Source organism: Sprattus sprattus (assembly GCF_963457725.1).
Source record: "Sprattus sprattus genome assembly, chromosome: 4".
Classification (NCBI taxonomy): Eukaryota; Metazoa; Chordata; class Actinopteri; order Clupeiformes; family Clupeidae; genus Sprattus; species Sprattus sprattus.
This window is the reverse complement of record NC_137923.1, coordinates 46,739,280-46,762,059: the sequence shown is the minus strand read 5'-3', so window position 1 is coordinate 46,762,059 and position 22,780 is coordinate 46,739,280. Positions and strand designations below refer to the sequence as shown.

General features: G+C 48.0%; 1 protein-coding gene across 1 annotated transcript in view; it reads right to left on the bottom strand.

Annotated features, from left to right (window-relative positions):
• Positions 1 to 22,780, bottom strand: part of csmd3b (CUB and Sushi multiple domains 3b) — a gene marked incomplete at its 3' end in the record, with an annotated part of 385,413 nt that overhangs the window by 328,116 nt on the left and 34,517 nt on the right. The window contains exon 2 of the mRNA XM_080837924.1: positions 6,859 to 7,081. Coding sequence (XP_080694050.1) covers positions 6,859 to 7,081 — 223 coding nt within the window. The remainder of the gene's footprint in view (positions 1 to 6,858; positions 7,082 to 22,780) is intronic.

The window sequence follows — 22,780 nt, the reverse complement described above, 5'->3', positions numbered from 1 at the left end:
CGTACGGGCAGTGATGCAAGCATACAATACAACCAAATAAATAAAGCCAGGGAGACACTTGTTTTTTTTGGAACTACAAATACGACAGGAGGATGGAGATGGGGATGGATGCTATTTAAAGAGACAGGCATGCAGGCAGATTCATTCAACTTCACAGTGCAAGTGCTGAGGGCAGAACCCCTGACGAGGCCTTACTCATACCTGTGACTTGTGAACTCACTGCAGGTTTCCAGGCGCAGCTCCCCCCCACCCCCACCCATCCACCACACACACACACACTTTCACGTACCCTCCAGCATATGTCTGCAAATGTTTGCCACTAAATGCTGCATATTAGACTGAGCAGGTTGGTTTTTATCCTCATCTTGTTCAACAGATGTTAGTGTGATGAACTATGCCCAGGGTCAACAAGGCATAGAATATTCTCACAAAAACTGTTAGCTCATGAGCTGAAGAAAGTGGTAGTAGAGATTTTGAGGGCACGGATGACAAGCACAGGCGAAGGTGAGAAAGTGACAGAGGGAGAAAGAGAGAGACAGAGAGATGCTGAGAAAAGTACAGACAGAACACGATAGAGCATGGAGAGGAAGGAGGTCTGATCATGGCTGCACTGTCAAACAGACAGAGGGGGAGGCTGCAATTCAGCAGCTGACCACCGGGTGTCAGTATCCGAAGCCGGAGGAGCCCCAGTCTGCTCTTGGCAAACAACGCTGCACAGCAACAGCCCCGGCAGGCTCCGTCTCTCCCTTTCTCTACATCTTTATATCAGCTCAGATAGCAGTGAGCATTGATGCACCGCCAATGCCATCAGGGTGTGATCGTCGCAGATGGGAGACATGATTCAACACACATGCACACACACACAAAATCAAAAAAAAAAAAAAAGCAAGCACAGAATCTATTATCACATGTCCGCTCTTGGATGAGAACACACTGTCCAGATCAATTCATGGCTAAATGGAACATTTCACGGAACACGAAAGCATTTATTTTCCATGCAGGGTTCCCCTGTCCACGGCACTGGCTGAAGAGGCTATTGGAGAGGTGGCACAGCGAGGACACGGAGACCACAGCCTCTGGGCCATGGGATGAACCTGAGAGTATGTGTATGAGTAAGACAGTTGCTTTGTTTCAAACCCAAAAAAAACCTCCCTAGTCATTCCTCCACTTGTCAAGATGGAGTCTTCTGAAACCTCCACACAGTGCTGCAAGGACACACTCTTGTTTTTCATTTATTCATTTATTTCACTTATTTGTTCTCACGTAAATGCTAAAATTGTTGAGCAAGGAAAAAACATTGGTTCCTGGTATCTCAACGGCAGGTAGTGACAGCTCTTGGCACGCATAGGGACAGGGACAGGGACGGGGGAATACATATGGATGCTATGGAAATACAGCACTGAGAGCTTCGGGCCGGAAGCTCTAGATTTGGCAGCTGCATTCTGCATCTTCATGCATTTCACATGGCCACGATGGCGCCAGCCAGCTCCAGCTCCCTGCTCAGCTGCCATCTCAAACCTGGTGTGACACCAGGTGATTGACAGGAGGGCTGAGGTGACGCTGGCAGCCGCTGATCATACCGCGCCGCGCATTGTCCGCCCATCTCAGGCGGTGAATAATGCGGTGATTAATTACATGAGTCTGTCTGGACCGTTAGCTAAGTATCCGCCGCCACCAGTGGCACAGCTAGCCGCGGGTGCTGCTCAGTGCTGCTCATGCTATCATGACAGAGAGGATGAATGTGCACGTTTGTGTGTGTGTGTGTGTGTGTGTGTGTGTGTGTGTGTGCATGTGTGTGTATGGAAGAGAGTTTCTGCTTCGTCATCATGATGGCTTAGAGCACATAAAAACACACACGGATGCGCTCTGTCCTCCCACAGGAAGAAATGTGGGCTAGTTTGTTCAAATGTACACACACACACACACACACACGCAGACTCACACAAACACACATAGTCTTAGTGGACTGTGTAGCTTTTTGCATCACTTTCAAAATACACTTCATCACAGATCTGGGGGTATTCCAAGTACGTGGCTTGGTGACAAACCTGGGGAAGTTAACTCAGAATAAGTGGTAAACCTCCTACTAGAAGAGCCCTATGCCTTTGTTTTGCTATGAAAATCAAGCAACAGGGCTCTTCTATTAGGAGGTGTACCACTTATTCTGAGTTAACTTCCTCCGGTTTGTCACTAAACCACATACTCGGAATAACCCCCAGCTCCTACTGTACTTTTTAAATGGAAGAAGTGCGGTGAGCGGTACCTACACTACAAGCAGGAGAGATGGAGGGACGAGAACAAGAGAATATATTGTGTGTGTGTGTGTGTGTGTGTGTGTGTGTGTGTGTGTGTGTGTGTGTGTGTGTGTGTGTGTGTGTGTGTGTGTGTGTGTGTGTCTGTCTGTGTGAGACAGAGAGAGAAAGAGGGAGAAATTGGAAAAGACATCAACAAAGGATAAGAGATAGATTTAGAGGGAAAAGGGGAGACCAAGATAGAGAAAGAGAGTGAGTGTCAGAAGGAGCTAGACTGAAGGAGCGATAGAAGCATGCAGACTGCCCTCCCCAGCTATGGTTAGCCAGCCATATTATCATTTAGGCTGATCTGTAATTCATTTTGATTAAATCTTTGAATATTTCACCATATCCCTGAATGATTTAGATGTAGTGGTAAATATTTCAACACAATTTCAGATTAATTACTGACATCTTCAGACCGCATGCCAGACTCTGAGTGATGTGAGTGGTGGGGAAAAGGTGGATGTGTGAAGCGGTTCACACCTGCACGCACAAAACAGGGACTCGTGCGTGAATAACAGTGTGAAGGTGATACGAGATATAGAGAGAGAGAGAAGGAAGGAGGGAAAGTGAGAGGTGTATGTGAGTAGTGTGGGTATGCGTGTGTGTGTAAAAGAGAGAGAAGGGTAAGGGTAGGATAAGAAACAGAATGATACAGCATGGGAGTGATGGAGAGATGGAGAGATACATACATAGAAAGAGGGAGGATGAACGGTCTGCAGTGTTTACTGATAGCTGGGTTAGTGTGCAGGCAAGCACATATGTTCTGAATAGCCATGTGGAAAACATGCTTTAGCTTAGCCGTCTGGCGTTACAGAATTGCTGTGGTCAGCACAGTGTCTGTGTGTGTGTGTGTCTCTGTGTGTGTATGTGTGTGATGGATATAGCACAGGAGTGTTTCCTGGTCAAGTCTGGGCCACTGAGTGGTGTAGATTTATTATGCAACATTCATTACAGAGCTTGAGCCGGAGCCCATAAATTATCACTGTTTATGCAAAACCAGGTCAAGGAGCATGCAACATGCATCAAGATCTGGGGTGATACTCAAGAGTGTGTGTGCCAGCACCGACACACACACTTGGCACAGACATAGGCATACACATACAAGCGGATATAAAAAAAGACACACACACACACACACACACACATGCAAAAATTAATCGTAGACATTCACACAACCACACACAAAGACATAAATATGCCATGGCATACCATGAACCAGCGAAACCACCTCACCACAGGTGACAGACCATCGTTTGCCCGCAGCACACGTTCTTAGCTGGATGGCCAGAGGCACAATTACATTTACATTCCCAATTAATTAGCTCCACAAATTAATGAAAAATGCTCGGCTAAAAACACCCTGCTGCGTCGCAGGGATTTGTACAAAATTGCTAATAACTATTATCCCGACTAATTTGTCCTCGTTAGAAATCCAAAAAGAAGGGGACCAGAGCAGGCCGTTAAAGCAACGAAATGGGGGCACGGCGGGGTCGCGGTGAGTGCGTGGCACGAGTGCTTAATTGTGATGCATTATTTAATGTGGACTAACTTTGGTGATGGGGCATTTTGTCTGCGACGTGTGTGAACATGGGGACACGCGACCCACATGTGGTGCCTGTGGAGGCCTGCATTATTCAGGCCTTTAACCGTTTACACTGCAATGACTTAATGATTTTCTCTCCTCTCTGATTATGACGTTCTTTCCCTCCCTTCACACACACACACACACACACACACACACACACACACACACACACACACACACACACACACACATGCACGCGCACACACACACACACACACACACACACACACACACACACACACACACACACAAACACACACACACACACACACAGGTACCTCCCCCTCTCCAGAACTCTTGTTCTTGTTAAAATTATGTAGTCAAATGCTCCCCCCCCTCCCCCCTCCTCCTTTTTTTTATCAGTTCTTCTTTTCGGGATGTTGTTCCCTTTTTTCGTCTAATTTTGCACTTGTTTTTGATTTAATTTGAGGCGCCGCAGATGGGGTGCTGTTCCACATGGCGGCCCGTGCCTGCACACGGGGTGCCTCGGCGGAAGCACCGGCATGCTGGCAGACATCTGGAGCCAGACAGCCGTAATGCTGCCGCTGCTGCTGCTGCTGCTGCTACTACTGCTGCTGCGTCCGTGTCATCACTGCAGAGCAAGCTGGTCCCCTTCTCACACCCTCCCTCCCCTCGCCAACCCCAAGCAGCGTTTCCTCTCCTCTCCGCAAAATGAAGGAGATCTTTCCTGGGTGCTACCTCCACATAGGGGGTCGGGATTGGGGGAATAATGTCATTATGTGTCATGAGTGCCAACCTGTCCTTCAAAAACTCATCCATCTCTCCATAGGCATGCATGGAAGCAGACACTTGTGTACACACACACACACACACACACACACACACACACACACACACACACATCAAGCACAGCAAAGCACAGGAGACCCCCACACAGTCCCAATGTTATGTCTCAGGGGTAGGCCTCCATCAGAGTTTAGAGGCTTGCTGCCCTTCCACTCCCCCACCCCCTAACCTGCCCTGCCACTGTCCCTGAGGTTGTCCTCCCAGGGAGTATAACACCACCAGAGGTCACTGACAAATTGCCCTCTCACACACCTACACTGAAAAATAAGGAAAGGGGAAAACAAACAAACAAACAAAAAAACACACTCCCTTGTGCCACTAACCTTCACACATTCCTGGGTTCATCTCCCATGAGGAAACCAGTGCCATGGCTCTACAGCACCCTCCTCCTCATACTAGCACAACACCACCCCCCACTCCAGCCTGACAAACCCAAACAGCCTCTGCAATGGCTTCTCCCAGGAGGGACACAACCAAACCCCCACACAAATACTCCCAGTGAGCACCTCCTGTGGACACGCCTTTGGTCTCAGTCAGCTCCAGACAGCCTGGTCTGGCCCCAACAGCATGTCTGCATTGAGCTCGTTCTGCCGGCTGAGCACTGTTCCCATAATGGCATTCATCAAGGTTATAAATGAGCTGGCTGATCCGACAGGTTTTTGTTTTTGGTTAGCATTAAAAAAGCGTGTGAGTGTGTGTGTTTGTGTCGGCGTGTGCAAGCCCTGTGTAAGTGTGGTTATTCTTCTCTGGGTTTGTATGTATGTATGCAGAGTATGTGTGTGTGTGTGTGTGTGTGTGTGTGTGTGTGTGTGTGTGTGTGTGTGTGTGTGTGTGTGTGTGTGTGTGTGTGTGTGTGTGTGTGTGTGTGTGTGTGTGTGTGTGTGTGCAAAACTGCATGTCTGTGTGATGGCATACATTGCAAAGTATGTGTGTGCACTTGTCTCTAGGTTTGTATGTATGCATGCACATGAGTATGTGTGTGTGTATGTGTGTGTGTGTGTGTGTGTTTGTGTGTTTGTGTGTGTGTGTGTTTGTGTGTGTAGTGTGTACAAACCTGCATGTCTGTGTGATAGCATACATTGCAAAGTATGTGTATGCATGTGGTTGCATACATGTGTGTGTGTGTGTGGGTGTGTGTTTGTGTGTGTGTGTGTGTGTGTGTGTGTGTATGTGTGTGTGTGTGTGTGCACAAAACTGCATGCCTGTGCGAGTGCATTTATTTCAAACACTGTGTGTGCATGTTCATGTGCATGTGTGTGTGTGTGTGCACGCTTTGTGTTGACTAAAGCACATTTCTTTGAATCACTCCTTAACCGTCTGACCCAAACCCTGTAAATCCCTCTCAGATCTCACTTCAACCCCCCCCCCTTGCCTTTGCAGAACCTTTCTATCATGAGATCAGCACACGCTAATTGACGGCCAAGGCAATTAATTGGCAGACAAAGTTGATTTTCTCCATGCCCAATTACCTGGGGGGAATCAGTTTGTACAGTAACCGCTTAATCTGGCCAAACGGTTGCGGTATCTGTGTCCGGCATACACGCTGTAAATTTCAACAACTAGAGCCAAAGCCTGATTTCCATCTCTCCTGGACTGATGCAATGGGGCAAATGGAGAGTTGCAGACTCACTCCATCAGAGCCCTATCTCCCATTTTGAAAAGGACCTCATCAGAGCAATCCACGTTTTAACACAAGCACATTTGCACACATTCATGGTTATGTTGAAGGATATTGCAGGGGAGGAAGAGCAGAGGGGAGAGAGAGAGAGTGAGGAAATGAGAATGAGCGAGACAATCAGTGAGTATGAGGAGAGGGAGAATGAGAGAGAGAGAGAGAGAGAGAGAGAGAGAAAGAGGGAGAATGAGAGAGAGAGAGGCTAGTGAATGAGAGAGGCAAGGTTGAGAATGTGAGCAAGATAGCGAGGCAAGTGTGTCCCAGGGTGAGAGATGGGAAGACAGAGAGAGTGAGGGGGGGAGGAGACAGAAAAAGAACTCCCCTTGCTGCTTACTCATCCCTCCTTAAATGTCAACCACGGACCATAAATCCCTCATTCATCAATACTATCAGAGGACAGTAAAACCCTTTAGCCACAGACTGCACCACAGCATCGGGGAGGAGGGGGTGTGGGGGTATGGGGATGTGGAGGGGGCTGCAGTGCTGGTACCCACCTCGTCCTGAAGTTGGCTGGATGAGGATGCCCATCGTAGAGCGATAAAAAGTCATATTCCTCCTCCACCGCAAACGACTGAAAGACTATTTGAATGCGGTTGCCCTCTTCCACTACGATTACCCACGTGCAGTTAGCCCCGTTGGGATATCCATATGGAAAACCGGGGCTTTCAATGGTCCCATTCCTTCCTTTCAAAGTCCCACCGCACGTATATATGAAACCTAAAGAGGGAGGAAACAGACAGAAGGGACAGAGAGTTAATAAAACAACAATACAAATATTTCGGGAGACCATCGGCATAATGTGAAGGGTTAGTGTGTAAATCTTATCAACTCAGACACAAAACACAGCCGGAATTCTAATCTTGTCATATTTATTCAGAAGGCAGCAAGCAAACAGCATAAATGGCATTTTAAAAACTCATCAAAGTGTAAGCTGGCAGCAAATCTAGCAGAGATGCCAGGCAGGGAGGGAGTTCTCGACACAGCAGAGCGCAGCACAGGTGTTGGGGGGAAAATAGGCCGATCGCCCAGGCCTTGCATTCTTGCCGGCTGCACCACAAAGACACAGCCATCATGTCCAGCATGGCGCCACAGCAGGCAGCCACAATCACGCACAGCACGGAGTCCCCAAACTATTAGTCACAGCTCAACGCTCGGACACGCCGGCCTCCGCTTCCATCCGAGCAATTTATATTAGCTGCACGTATGCGTGCAAAAAAGAGCCCTCCCCTCTCCTTCAGCATGGTAGCATAGAGGCAAAAGGCCGCAGCAATACCCACAGTCCCCAGCTGACACCTTCACTTTCCACAAGGTCGGGCAAGGGTAAGAACCACGGGCAAGACGAACCCCTCGCCGAACCCCACGCTCGGCCATCAAAAAGGCAGCAGTTTCCGGTTAAAGATAGAGGGAGCGCTAGTCAGGGATCGAGCTCCAGCGCTCTCGGGCTCCAGCACGCGGCCTCCGCAATGGTACCCAGCGGAACCCGGAGAACTCCAGCCAGAAAGTGATTTTAATAGACTCCGAATCGGTGCTGTCCAGATGGCTTGCACAGGCGATTTCATTCTGGGTCCTGCTGTTTCTGCGCAACCATTGTGTAGGTGCCTTTAAAAGGTGCCTACTCCCAACAGAGGTAGCCTCAGGCCTGCAGTGCAAAATGACAAAGTAGTGAGGGAATTAAAGGTACTACACAGGCATTGTTTGGCATTATCTCCAACATGCTTGTGTCTAGGTTCACTTTCATGGGATGTTCTTTTGTAGGATCGCCTGCTTAACACAAGAATGTTAATTGCTCTTTCGAACGCCTACTGGGTTCATTTTACAAAATGTGATCTATCCCTAATGAACGATTATGCTCTTCTGAAACAAGACAGGAGAGAATCCATTTGAACCGTGTCCAAACCAATTTCATGTTTGCAAAAATTGTTGTTGGTGCCAGTCTCCAATATGAAACTTAATTTGTGAAAGTATAGGGCTCACTGCACACCGAAGACATGCTTCACTTCACAAGCAGAGGGAGACAAAATAGGCCCCTTGTGGTACTTTTAGGAGTAACACTTGAGTGCCAATGTATCCCCAACTGCCATAATAACTGCCATCTTGAAAGGTGTGCTCCTGCATGTGTGTGTGTGTGTGTGTGTGTGTGTGTGTGTGTGCTGTTTTCCTTGCACAATAAATAATTTCTTCATCATTTGCTCAGCCCCTTCAAGCACAGAGGATTAAAAAACGTCACGAGCAGCACAACCACCGTAATAGTTTGCGTCCATGGTCACTGGTTAGGCGCTAAGCTCCAACATGCTCCAGCCCTACAATGCATACCCTGTGTCTACATGAAAAGGGGCTCATACACTAGCTTTGCATCCTTTTCCTTCGAGTGCGAGTTGGGGTGGGCTGTACATGGAAAGTTAGGCCTTGTATCATGGTGCTCTAGTGAGCCACAGTCCCCACAGACATAGTCTTGCCTCAGTTATCGCAGCTTTACCGTTGACGCGTGCTAATACGCTAATCGTCGAGCACGTCGCACAGGCCGAAGGGGGCCCGTCTGCAACGCTCCTTTTTCTCTCCCCTCATCCCTCATCTGATTACCCATGATTCAGTGTGAAGGGCGGCAGCACTCAGGGCTCTAATTGCGCCACGAGCTGCCATGGAGGATTAGGGGCGGGGAGCCGACGGAGGCGAATGAGAATCACCACCAACACCGCCGCGCTCGCCTTGCGCTGCCCGCCCAATGGTAATCAGTCTGGACGGGTGCGGAGGAGGTGGGCGGCAGCGGCTGCCGGCGGCAGTGGCTCCTGTGGCGAATTCTCAGGGTACTGAGGTCACAGCAAGGGCACTGTGTTGGGTGGGTTGGGCTGGGGACATGAGGTAGAGAGGGGGGATGATGGTTCAGATTTCTCCATCAAAAATGTCCTCTGCTGACATTTTGGCATGGGAGCAGAAGCATGAGCAGGAGCCGAGCTGATGCGACGACGCAAGAAAGATCTGGAGAATGATGATGAGACGTGACAACTGTCACAGCTGTCCATTTTTTTTCCCTTCCTGCACTCTTCCGCTGGAGGAGACGGACATGATGACGGAGAAGTCTTCTGCCTGGGCAGATCACAGGCCGACGGCTCACTCGCAACCAGCCCTGACTCTCGTGACGTGCAACAATCATCTCCCCGACTACTTTTAGAGAGGTAACATAATTTTTTCCCCCCACTTTTCACAGAGAGTGTGAATGTTGGAGGAGATGTGCAATCGACTAATACTTAGACTGAGGGGGGCAACAAGAGTTAATGAGAAATGGCTGTGTGAAGCGAGAGCTGTACTGATGGTGAAATAAACCACGGTCATTGCAATTGATTGCACCGCGACCCCCAGAGATAGACTACTGAGCGAAATGAATCTCTGCTCTGATCCCAGCCATCCCCAGCTAACACTGAGATTAATGTGCAGGTTTCTCTTCTCCTCCCTTCTCTACATCTCTCCCTTATCTCTCTCTTTCTTTCTCTTTCTCTCTCTCGCTCTTTCTTCCGCCCACACAAGGAAAGAGGATTGGTGAGATTGCAAGGGAACCTGTAGATAAAAACACACCTCCAACCAAAAAAAATAGTGAATTTAGACTTAGCGTTTATCCCCTCCATATCCCCTTTAGGGGTAATTAAGTGAAGAGGGTGAGGAGGTGGAGGCTTGCCCTGAGCCTGGATACAGCGCATGAGTGGATGGATGGGATTTTTATGATGCCAAATGGCTCGATCCGAGGTGCCTTTTCGTGTGGGCTCTCACTAAGTGTTTGTTTTCAGAGGGGTTTACTTCTGTGTGTTCAGCAGGAGTGTGTGTTGAGTGTTTGTGTGTGTTGGTTGAGCATGTGTGTTTGCGACACGGGGGTTGGCAGAAGGGTGTTCTTGTTTTTTTTTGCTGAAGGATTTTCCGCAATATAAGATGATGATTAGCTTAGCCAAGGAATCTGGATTTTTTTTTTCCACCGCCTCCTCGCCATTACAGATAAACACTCCCCAATTATGGCAGGCGGACGCGGAACAACCCTGGTCGTCTGAGCATCTTCCGGCTCGCAACCCACTTCAGTGATTCACCCGACGGTGGGGCAAAAGGAACATGGGGATGTGTAAGCCTCTTAGGGGAGTGTTAGAGCTCCCCGGGGCCTCCCAGAATGGCAGCGCTGCACCATTGAGGACTCGGTAAACAGGAAGAAGAAAGGTGTGTAAACATAAAAAAGAAAATCTCCAGTGTCAGTTCCGGCGTCGCCGATGAACAAATGACAAATGGCATCGAAATAGGCAATTTAAAACTCTTGCTTAATGCACTGTGGATTTAGACATCATGCTGTTTGAATTCTCAGCCACAACTACTTGTGTGTGTGTGTGTGTGTGTGAGTGTGTTTGTCTGTGAGAGAGAGGGGTGGACCCCCCCGACACCGTTGCTAAATGCAAAAGGCTCCTCTGACATGTGAGCGCTCTGTTTAATCAGACCTCAAAGCTCTGATAATAACCATACTCGGAGAAACCCGACTTCCCCTTGTTTGTCAACATTCGTCTGTCTTGTTAATTACCCGAACGAGACTCAGGCCGTTAATGCCAGGCAATTACAGCCATGCTGCATGCATTATCTCAGCAATGACTCCCTGCCTGCTCCCTTGCTCTCAAAGGCCGTAGGCCCCAGTTCCTCAGCACTCTCTCTCCCTCTCTCTTTATTTCTCTCTCTTTCTCTCTCTCTCTTTATCTCTCTTCCTTCTCTGCTACGAGCTGCTTCTTATACTCTTCCTTCTCTCTTTACCTTACTTCCAGCTACCCCTTTCTTTCAAACCATCTATTCTCTTTCTCCTTTTTAAGCCAACAACCCGTCGGTCGGACCACTCTCCGTATCTCTCTTCTCCCTCTCAATTTAACTAAATTCATCTTCTACTCTGTGTGTCATTTATATTCTCCCTTTTCTCTCTCTCCACACAAATACACACACACACACACACACACATATACACACACACACACACACACACTGGCTTGCCAGCTCTTATTTTGCTCTTTCTCCCTCTCTAGGGTGGACTGTGGTGGGGAATATGCTGTTTAATCAATGTTTTATTGCCTCAGTGTGTGTAGTGGAGCATCACTGGTGGGTGAGAGAGGAAAAAGCAGAGCAAGAGCCAGTCAGTCTGTCTGTCTACCACACAGCAATCGGAAGCATGCTAGGACTGGAGAGACTGGCTGTTAGTATGATTCCCAGAACCAGGGAGGGGGACCGAGAGATGGATTTACCCATCATTTTTCATCTCCGTTGAATAACACAGGGGCGCTTTAAATCCCATCGCTCGTATGACAGCCACTCAGAGTGACAGAGCGACCCCTCTTAATTATGTCCACGGTAGTGAGATGAGAGACATGAGTGACACTGCCTTCTCTGTGGCTCAAAACCTCCTCCCTCTTTTTTATCCGCCCTATTCCCGCCACTCCGGTTTTCCAATAAAACAATGTAGGCAACTTTTCCCAACAGCCTCATGTGATGTGATGCTACTGTTCTACCGTACGAGGCGACAGACGTTGGTTTGTTCAGACGCTCACACCTCGGCATGAAATTAATCCGACTGTTTTCACACAGTTATTAAACCGGCAGCCGAGCACACTCTTGTCCCCCGGTTATCCCGCATTACTGTTGACATGGTCGATCCTGTTTCCTAGCAGCACAGCCTGATGAACGTGACGCCAAGGGGGAGAGGATAATAAAAAACAGAGAAGGAGAGAGAGGGAGACTAAAAGGAGGGAGGAAGACTGAGAGATAGTGGTATTGGTACTGTTTTTTGGCACTGGCTAGGAGCTGCGTGGGCTCATTTTCACCTTGGCACGTGGCCTTCCTCACCACCACAACCCCCCCCCCCCCCCCCCCCCCCCCCCCGAACCCAACCTCTCCCCCTCAGTGGTCCCCACCAGTGCAGATGGCTGTCTGCCACCTGAAATTTACAACAAAAGGCTGTTTCCACAGTGCATACCTCTCTGTGCTGACATCGCAACAGAGCAGTTCTGGCTCGGACGGAGCTTTAAAGAGAGGAAACACACAAACAGAGAGAATGCCATAAACCGTTAGCTCGGCGGGCTTTATTGGCTCCTGCCTTCACCTTGCTCCTGTTTATATTTCTTCCTCAAGCGTCGGAGGACCCCCATCGCCAGAAGCTTGCAGCTGATCCTATCCTCCTATTGCTAACACTCAGATTACTGCAGATCTCCTCGTTCTTTTTTCTTCTCTCTCTCTCTCTCTCTCTCTCTCTTTCCAGATTCGCGCTACCCACACACAGTTGGACCAAGACAGCCTGTCCTCTTGCTGAGATTTACGATGTATCCTCTCCATTCCTTCAGAAAAAGGCCATTTACTTCAGGTCAGCTGCCCTCTCTTGTCTTCCCCTTCCCAAAATATTATTCCGAGTGGAGTGCAGACATTTAAAGATTTTTTGTAAAAGGTTGTTGATGTTTGAGCTCAACAGCCAATCAAATTACACATCCCCCTTCAGTGCTCCTGAGACATTGTGTTGATTGGCTGGGATTGTTTATGGCTCGGTTCAAGCCACTTTGTTTGTTTCCCATTTACAGAGCCATGGCCGTGTGCAAACACTGAGATGCAATTTCCTGAATTTGACAAAAGGTGTATGGGATTACACTGGGACTTCTTTAGGTCATCTTTAGCTGCTTTCAATATGCCCAAATCAATTTATTGGCCTCTAAACGTCCCTGCACCCAAGAGCCTCTCACATCATTTCCTAGGCTTATTTCTCAATACGTAATATACTCAACACTACACAACACTCAACACTCTTCAGAAGGAGATCACCAACACTGGAAAGAAAGAACGCTTAATATTTTTAATTGAGGCTACTCAGGACCGTCTGAGGGTTTGTTACCCTGTGCAGTTATGGGAGGTCCCCTCCGTCACAATCAAAGAACACCAGAAATAAACCACATTTATTAAAAGAACACCAGCCTCTCTTTGATAAAAAACAATTCTATTTGATTAGGTCTGGCATTAAAGTCCTGGATGGAAATAGATTTGAAAGCTGTCGGTTGTGGTCCGACCACTGTTCTCTCCCAATTACAGAATGCTGCTACAGATAAAGAGGTTTCAAATGTAAGCGAGGCTCACCTTTAATGAATTCTTGAATTGCCCAATTCCCCGAAGACACCTGATGGCTTATGAGCAGACTGCAAAAAGAAAGATACCCCGATCCATAAGTGCTCTCTCCCGTCTTTCGATCTGCCATAAAACTAAAACTCGCTCGGGCCCGGGACAAGATGGATGTCCCTTAATAGACATAGAGAACAGCTCAGCATTACATGGTGGCCATTAAGTCATATTTATTATGACCCTCATCATTAGCACGTGGATCGACTGCGATCACCATGGAAATGCAAATTAGCCCAGGGGCTTAATGCCCGTCCATGAATCTCCAATGTGACACATGTCCGCTGGTGTCCATTAAATATCTGTGGCACTATTCTTACCCCCTATATACCATGCTACCCCCCACAGTGCATACGGTGGTAACAATTAAAGCCCCCACCCCCCACTTGAAATTACATATACCACCTCTCACTTGTCTTGGCAGGGACTAGAGTTTGATTAAGGGTTAATGAGGTGGGTGTAATGAGCAGTGGACAATCATGGTGTTGGTGAAATAGAGTGCAGGAAGAATGAGTCTCCATTCTTTTCATCTAGCGCCGCACGTGCCAGCAGTTTAACCTCCTGAGGCTGCGACAGCGACAACAAAGACAGACTGGCTGGCAAAAGGGGAGGGATCTCAAAAGAGCAGGGTTACACATAGATCATTAATTACACAAAGCTACCTTTGGACAAAAAGATGCCGGATGCAGGACCGAAATAACAAGAGAGAGTGTGTGAAAGAGAGAAAACACCTAGTGTTGGGTTGGGAGCCCCTCTCAGCCACTTGTATAAATCTCTGACAGAATATGTGTGTGTGTGTGTGTGTGTGTGCGTGTGTGTTTGCGCGTGTGTGTGTGTATGTGTTTGAGAGAGAGAGAGTGTAAGCTACGAAAAAAAAGAAAAAAAAAGAGGGGAAATTCTGGCAATACTAGAGTAAGCCTGAAAAAGCGTGGAAAAAGGCGAGAAAAGTAAGACGGACAGGAGACAGCCGTATTACTGTCACTCCTCATCTCCTCTGGCAGGCAGTGGAGCTAAGTGAGGTATTAATTGGGCTGAAGGGGATTAGGGCCTACAGCCTGTACTCTGCCCAGTATAGGGGAACCGGCCGTCTGGGGTGGCTAGCGTGGGCTCAGGCTCTGGCTGCTTGTGCCTGGTCTAGATGAAGTAAAAAAAACACTCTGTGTTCAACACCAGCAAGACTTCTCCTACCATTGTTGGAGTCCTGACTGGGCAAGCCAAGCATTGTGGGGTGTCTACTGAAGGATACAAATGTGTGGCACTATAAAATGAGAGGCCACACTAAAACATTCTTGAAAGTCAAATTTATGGAAGGTGCTTTTTTTCAGGGTAATGAATAATGTATATTGAATGTATATCCATATGCAAAGCACGCTTGCTAAGGTGCAGACCACACCAAGACAACCATGGACAAAAATAAGTAAATGCCACAAGGTACAAACTGTGCTTTGATGTCAATGCCATAATAAGACCTCGCTCGTTTTCTGTCCCTGACATTAAGTCTATTTGATGTATTTGTATGTAAAAATAACCAAAGATCATAATGAAACCTTCTCCTTCACTTCGAATACATCCTTATCCACTATAATCCTTACTGGAAAATGATTTGATAGTGTACAGCACTGTAGTACACCACTGAAATGCATGCAAGTACACTTACATTCTTATCAGTTATTTATTCCTGTAAGTACATGGGTCTGAAGCTCATCTTTTTGCACAACACACCATCCCATACTTAACCGGCTCCACCATTCAATATCCCTATCCACACACCACCCTGTTCCCCTTGTGACTTTATGTTAGGCCTCTGTCACACTATGGTTACTTACGGCTCCTACTCTCCAAAACCACATTCACTTTTTCTGTGCCAGCCACAGATTTGCGACGAAACGTGCCGAGGGGAGATAAAATAGTCAGGCAGTAATGTACTGCATTACTCGCACTCAGCTGCAGTCTCCGGGCGTGAGGAGGTCATGCATTCTTATGCGCATGTATTCACGCATGCATGCAACAGACTGGCAGACAGAGAGAGGATCCCCCATTGGGGTGGCTGTCGGTAGCATGTACGGAGAAAATGGGGGAGGCAGACACACTAGCGAAGACGATCAAGCTGTCAGTCTCGGCAGGTTTACTGAAAGGGAAAGGGACACAAGGGATGGGGGCGGCAGACTGAAGAATCACAGCAGTGCCACGCGGGGCTGTCATATTCGCGTTGATGCAGTCATGTTTAGACTCAACTGGTGGTAACCATCGTGGATCGTTACTTGGCTGCACAGTATCGGAGCAGTAACCTCACAGCCAGCGACTGGAGAAGGGGTGGGGTTGGCTTTGGGGTGTTCTGTTGCTTTGCCTCTTGAGGGCCAGAGTTGTCCACTCCAGCCAAAGGAACTGTGTACATCCTGACCTGCTATATGCTGCCTGTGCTGTGTGCTCTCTCTTATCTAGACAGGAGGAGAGGGGATGGGGGAGGATGGCATATGACTCAGCATAGTGTCTCCACCACTCCCCCGCATCTGTTGGTGTCACGCAGTGACTGGGATTAATTAAAAAAGAGTGATCAGGATGCACGTTGGCTCAACTTGCTGGGCAGGTGGGTGGGGGGCTTTCGGGCAGGTCGATCAATTCTTGGGACTTCTCAGCCTTGGTTAATGACCCCCACTGAAGCTGCTGCCAACCATCAGCCCCTCATACCCCCAACGCCACCACCCCCCCCCACTTCCGACTTAAGCAGAAGCTCCTAATCATCTCCGGTAGAAGCGTGCCCTGAGTACCTCTCCATTCTTCCTCTCGTTGCTATCATTCTCCCTCTCCCGCACTTCCCTCATCTCACTAATTACAGATATTGGCCTCTTTTTAACACACATGGTCAGTCAGTACCGTTTGATGAACACCGTTTCATTTTTCACCGTCGCCTCCACAAAAGACAGTCATTGTTACCATCAGCACCATCATCGGGCGCAGGAGAACTGGAGCAAAAATCACACATCGTCACAAATGACAAACACTGGCTGTGAAAGACACGGGGGAGGAATTGGATGACGGTGCATTGTCTGAGGCTGGCATTGTGAATACTGTTCTCTGAATGTCATTTGGGCTCGCAAACGCACCCACCTTCGCAATGAATAAACGTCCGGCGCTTGAGATCGGGCGTGAAGCCCTACGGCTCATTGGTTTCCACTTTGCTCTCTGCTGTGTCTAAACCTCCTTCCTTTCCACCCACTGCCTTTTCCTTTCCTCCTTCCCTCCCTTTCTCCCCTCAGTCTCTTGTTTTCCTGTCCCATCTCTCCTTCTCTTACTGCCTCGCCGTTCTGGCCTCGACTCCTTTTGACAGCCTTTCCAGGCATAACGCTGGAGCCCCCTCCACGTGTTTGCCCACTGTCCTGACCTCCCTCACCTCCTCTTGATCTCCTCCTCGTCCCACCCTCTCTTCTTCTTCCTCCTCTCTTGCCTCCTGTTGGGTTGTCTTTGCTGTGAGCTCTCTTGCCCCACAAGACAGCTCCATCTGTGTTGGCAGTACCCCATCACCCCATGCGGTCACCTCTGCCACCGCAGGACCAACTCCAACTCCTCCCATCTTCACTTCCGTTTCCACCCCCACTGTTTTATCCGTTTTGACAGTGTTCCTTCCATACTCTTGTTAGCTTGTGGCTTCTAAGCCTTGGTACACAGCGCTCTCAAAATACCCTCAAAGGCAGTGGATTGACAGAAGGGAAATGAAAGGAAGAAAGCCAACACAGCTAGACAAACATACATACATACATACATAGACAAACAAACATAGATATATACATACAAGTAATGAAAGAATAGACAGAGAAACTCCCACACAATGCCAGAAGGCAAAATGGTTGATAATAAGGAAGCTAACCTGCTCTTAGCAAGGAATCGCTCCATGTCTCAAACACCCTCCAACCCACCCACCCTCTCTCTCCCATACACAGCACAGCATTCACAAAAGCTTTCTGATTCAGCCTCGCGGGCAGCTCAGGAGAAATATACATCTCTTTTACATTCAAGGCACCCTTCAGCACCATCACCAACCTACAGGTCGAAACAATCACCTTCTTTCTCTCTCGCTCCCTCTTTCCTCTTGCTCTCTCAAGCACATTGCTCTTTCTCTCTCTCTCCACCCTCGCTCTCTCTCTTGTACTGGAAATTACCTGGGGCGTATACATCTAATTTCTGCAAGATGGTGATTTCCACTTACCAATCACTCTGAGCTGACGTAATGGACAGGGAAAGGTTGTCTTTTTAATAAGAAAAATCAATTCAGTGTCCTTTGTCAGCACACGTGTGCAGTTACACCTCTCTCAGAGAAAATGCTCAACTTCCACATTAGCCAGTTAGGGCATGCACCAGTTTCAATCTGAGCTTCATAAACTGTTAAGTCAGCTAATCGAGAAAAAGTCTTAATTCAGAGTTTATTTTAAGCAAGACTTGGGAGCTCTTTATCTTAGGGCACAACCCAGGCTGCTACCGTAGATAACATAACACTAATGTCGCCTCGATGCAGAGTTTCAGTTCCGCTCAGTTTACTGCAGATGTGTCACAGAAATCTGTGACCCAAGACAGATTTACTTGGAAATAGTGACCTGCACCTAAAAGCATTGCATAATTATGAATGGATTGAGGGGGGGGGGGGGTCGGGGGTAAATAGGCAACGCTAAACATCAATGAGAAGTGCTAAGGTGCTGAGTAATCCGGCTCCAATTTGGAGCATATGTTATGAGTAAGGGAGTGTCAGTTCACAAAACCCACATTCGGTATGTACCGCAGTGTCGGGAGAGCAGGGAAATCAAAGAAAATTATGAAATTGACATTTTTCAAAATAAACACTCAACAGTGACTGCTTGGCCATAATTCTCACTGTAACATTTAAGGCACTTTAATACTGGCATATTCTCGATAAGGAAAAATAAATAACACAATGGTCAGTGATGCTCTACCGACTCTGAGCTGTTGATAATTCCTGTACTGCAGCTTGCGCCAGTTCATACAGGGCAGGCACAACGGACTGACTAAAATGCAACATGAAGTCACACTGTAGCGGTGCTCAAGCACTTTGGCCATATGCTTTAATTACATTTTTTCTACGACCGAGTAAGGTCGTATGTCTGCAGCAAGAAATACTCTATAGCATTAGTGGCACGGTCCAAATCTACAGTAAGAGGCTTCCTGAACTCTGTGGGGAGAGTCCGCTGTTGGACACATTTGGGTGATGCTGTCGTGAATAAAATGTTCGAAGTGTATCCACAGGCATATCTGATATCAATTGAACAATGTTGGCTTACAGTTTGACACAAATCGTTGTCCATTGGCCTTGACTAATCTGGCTAACCAGACTAAATAGACTAGCATGCTACAGATATGGAGGGATATCAGTCTTGCTAGATGTATAGATTCTTCTTTTTATCACAGACTTTGTGTGTGAGAGAGATTGAGAAAGAGAGAATGAGAGAGAGAGAGAGACACATTGAGAGTGTGCATTCATGTGTGTGAATGTGTGTCTTTGCGACTGAAGACACTCATCCACAAGAGGGGTCCTATGCAAAAAAATAAACCATGCCCCTACAAAGAGAAAGAGGCCATGCTGGAGCCAGGCCCAAAAAGGCACAAGGCAGAACAGTGGTTCTATCTACAGTGGGCACATACCTCAGCTCTCTCCCCACCACAGATAAGCAGATTCAAGGCTCGGGGGCCAGAGATACGGACACTATCTACAGTCAGCACATTCAGCTTGGCTTCCCCCTTTCCCTCTCTCCCTCTCTCTCTCTCTCTCCCTCTCTCACCCCTCGATCTCTGTCTTTGTGGAGAGTCCAGGGGCTTTGTGGCCATTTTTTTTTTTACACACCATGCGAATGTCATCAGAGTTTCAGCCAGAGCCTAATGGCAAGAACTGACATGGCCGCGACTCTCGCTGGGCTCTGCCAGCCGGCTAATCTCTCTTGCTGGCTCTGAGAGAGCACACTATTAGGCAGTGTTTACATGACTGTGGCGGCGTTTGCTCCTTTTGATCTGGGACAATTACTGGTGCATCAGGGGAGCATCAACAAAAACTAAAAGAAGAGAGAGAAAGAGTTAGAGAGAGAGAACAAGAGACTGAGATGTTTCTATACTTTGGGGGAGGAAAATGAACTGAGGGAATGATCCTGAAAAGAAGAGGAAGAAGGGAGGATGAGATAACCGTGAGGCCAGGAGATCTGACAGATGCCCACTGTGTGTAGGACCAAGGCTGAGGGCAACACCTATCCCTTTCCCTGTTAAACAATCTCTCTCTCTCTTTCTCTCTCTCTCTTCTTTTCTCTCACTCTCTTCTTTTCTTTGAGCTTTAAGTAACCCCCCCCCCACCCCCACCCTCCCTCAAAAAAAGAGCACATCATCTTCTGATGAGCTAACACATTGAAACATAACTGAAGGGATCTGTTTCTTTCCCTCAGGTCTACAGTTCACAGTTAAACAAAAAAAAAAGTGAAAAAACGTTGAGCAGTTCATAATCCATGACAAGAGACACAGTGCGGTGCTCAGATATGCTAATGCCAATCGTGAGCATGAACTCAAACTTCTGTTCAAGCCTTTAAATCAGAGGTTTCATCAGCAGCAGCAGGTCTTGCCAGCGTTCAGCGGCCTCGTAGAGGGTTGCAAGGTGACACGAGGCCACATCCGCCCCACGCGCTGAGCCGAACGCTGCCAGTCTCTTCGTTCTCATTCTTTTTTTTCCACCAAGAGGAAAAGTGAACCCTGCTACTGCTTTGAGGATGAAGGGGGGAGAATCCAAAAAAAGCCAACCAGCTCCCAGAAATAATTAGGGTTGAGTAACACAAGGATCTAAGACGGGTGACAACAGACAGAAACACCCACAGCTTCCAGGGACTTCTCCTCAAATGTTCTTTTTGCCTCTTCCACTCTCTCTTCCACAGTTTTTTCTACTCTCTAATCACTGCAACTGTGATGTGGAGTGTCATCTTCCCAGCTAGCACCACCTTATTTACGAATGGCCTCTGTCAGCCAGCGGAAAGTGGTTGCGGAGCGAGGGCTGCGACATCCATCTTAAAACAACGCTGTCAACATGCTTTGAATTTGCAGGCGTCAATTAATGCCCTCTCCCACAGTCCCTCTCTTTCCCTGCTTCTCTCTCAGTTTTTGCCAATCGACTGCACATTCCTGTTCATACCTGAAATCGTCTGTCTCCTTTTCCATGCCATACTCTCTCTCTCTATCTCACACACACACACACACACACACACACCCTCCAAGCATCCACTGGGGATTAGCATCCTCTTAACCCCAGCTGGAGAGCTGGTCTCAGGGCCCTGCCAGCACCGATCCTCTCACTCAGTGCTGGCTGCTGCTTCTGGGTCATGTCAGCCTGCCTGCCTTCCTCCAGCACTGGGCCTCCCCACATCCACCCCTCCCCCCTTTCCCCCTTCCATGAGCTTTCTAAGGCAGCCAGGCCTGGAGATCGATGCCCAGTGTGATCAGGTACAGCACAGTACATCTGGTCCTCTTCCCAGAGCACAGGGGACTGGACTGGCAATTTACACAGGAACGGCAACATTGGTTGGGGGTGCGGGGAGGAATTCCAGTTATGGCTGGCTCAGAATCACAAAAAAACGGGGGAAAAAAGAACTGCTACTGCTATGGAATTGTCATGAGGAACCTTACAGAAGCAGCAGGACGACTGAACAACAGAGGAGCAAAGGAAATGGCTGTGTATTTTCCCTACTTTTTTTTCTTTCTACCTGCTCCGCCAACCAACACGGCAGCTATGCTGCAGGAGCTTTTCAAAATGAACAGCAAAAAGACACAGCACCCCTCCGAGCGTAATAAACAGACCGAGTGTAACAGTCCATTTCACATTCAAATTTACTGTTTATTAGAATGGGGGAAGCAGGAAATAAACAGAAAATAAACTTATGAATGATTGGAAAACCATTAGACTCCTAAGGTCCCTGGAGCACTAGTAATATGAAGCAGGGTTTAATCCTCACGGACACACATGGTGGCAGGAATCACCCGTAATCACCAAGTGAACGAATTCCATTACTATTGGAATTCACAGGAGACCTATGGGAAGCACAAGAAGCAAAGCACTCTCCTCGGCCTCATCGAGGTGGGTCCCCCGTTGACTTGCATATCCATATCAGTGGGGATCCTCTTGATTGTGAGACACACTTATTTTATCTGCCTATATCATCAGATGCATCAGATGCATTCGACTGCGACGGAAGGGAGAGGGAACACCGGTGTCGGAGTGAGGCAGGCCCTGCTGGTTACCATGGTAACCAAAGGGATGGGTTTCCCATCGAGCGCATCGGCCCAGTCGCAGGGAAGAGCGAGAAGCGAGGGAGGATCATTTTTTGAGAATGAGAGCGATACAATCTACTTCATCACAGTGTCTCAGAAGAAACAGAGACATGAGGCAGAGGCAGAGGGAGAGGGGGTGGATGGGGAGTTGGGGCGCCTGACAATGGCGTGAAAAAAAAGGAAAGACGAGAGAGAATGTGCTAAGGAAAGCTGTAACACATTTTTCCATCGCTTTTATAACATGCTAACGTGCACCACAGATTCAGGGGCCCCCTCTGCCTTCCTGCCCCTGTGCTCACAATGCAAGCTTGAGCTCAGAGACAACCTCTCATCTTCCTTCCACACTGGGCCATGAAAAACAAACAAACAGTCTCACACACAAGCACACATACATACACAGGCAGGAGAGATGAAGGGAGAGATGGGGGGGTACTAAGAGAGGGAGAGAGCAGAAATTCAGGTCAGATATGATGTGAGGAGAAAATGCAGCATAAGACTGAATCGTGGCGTTCGGATGAGCTGCTCCTCACTGGCCGGCTGCCGCCGCGGTGTTGCATTTCAAACGCGCCGACATTTCGGGGACTTGATCACCGTTTGCCTCTGGCCCACCCACGAATCCAAGCCAGGGCACCACACTCAGATGTGGGCCTCTTTGTTTCGCAGTCAAACGCTTGCCAGCTAATTCCATGCATATATTAACTCCGGCAAGAGACCTCTACTTTAGTATTGGACACAAAAGCAGGAATCTTTAGTCCCCTTCTATTCAGCACGTAGAATATTTTTTTCTTTTTTGTTCATCCCCGACATTTTCTTTTGTTGCCTATTTTTCATTATGGAAATACAAGGTTGGGTTATAAATAATGGATCCCCTTTTCTAATATAATTATTATTGCTATCAGTTGTAAGGATGGCATTTACTGTGCAAGCACAAAGAGTGGCTTTTTATTTTCTGCTCTG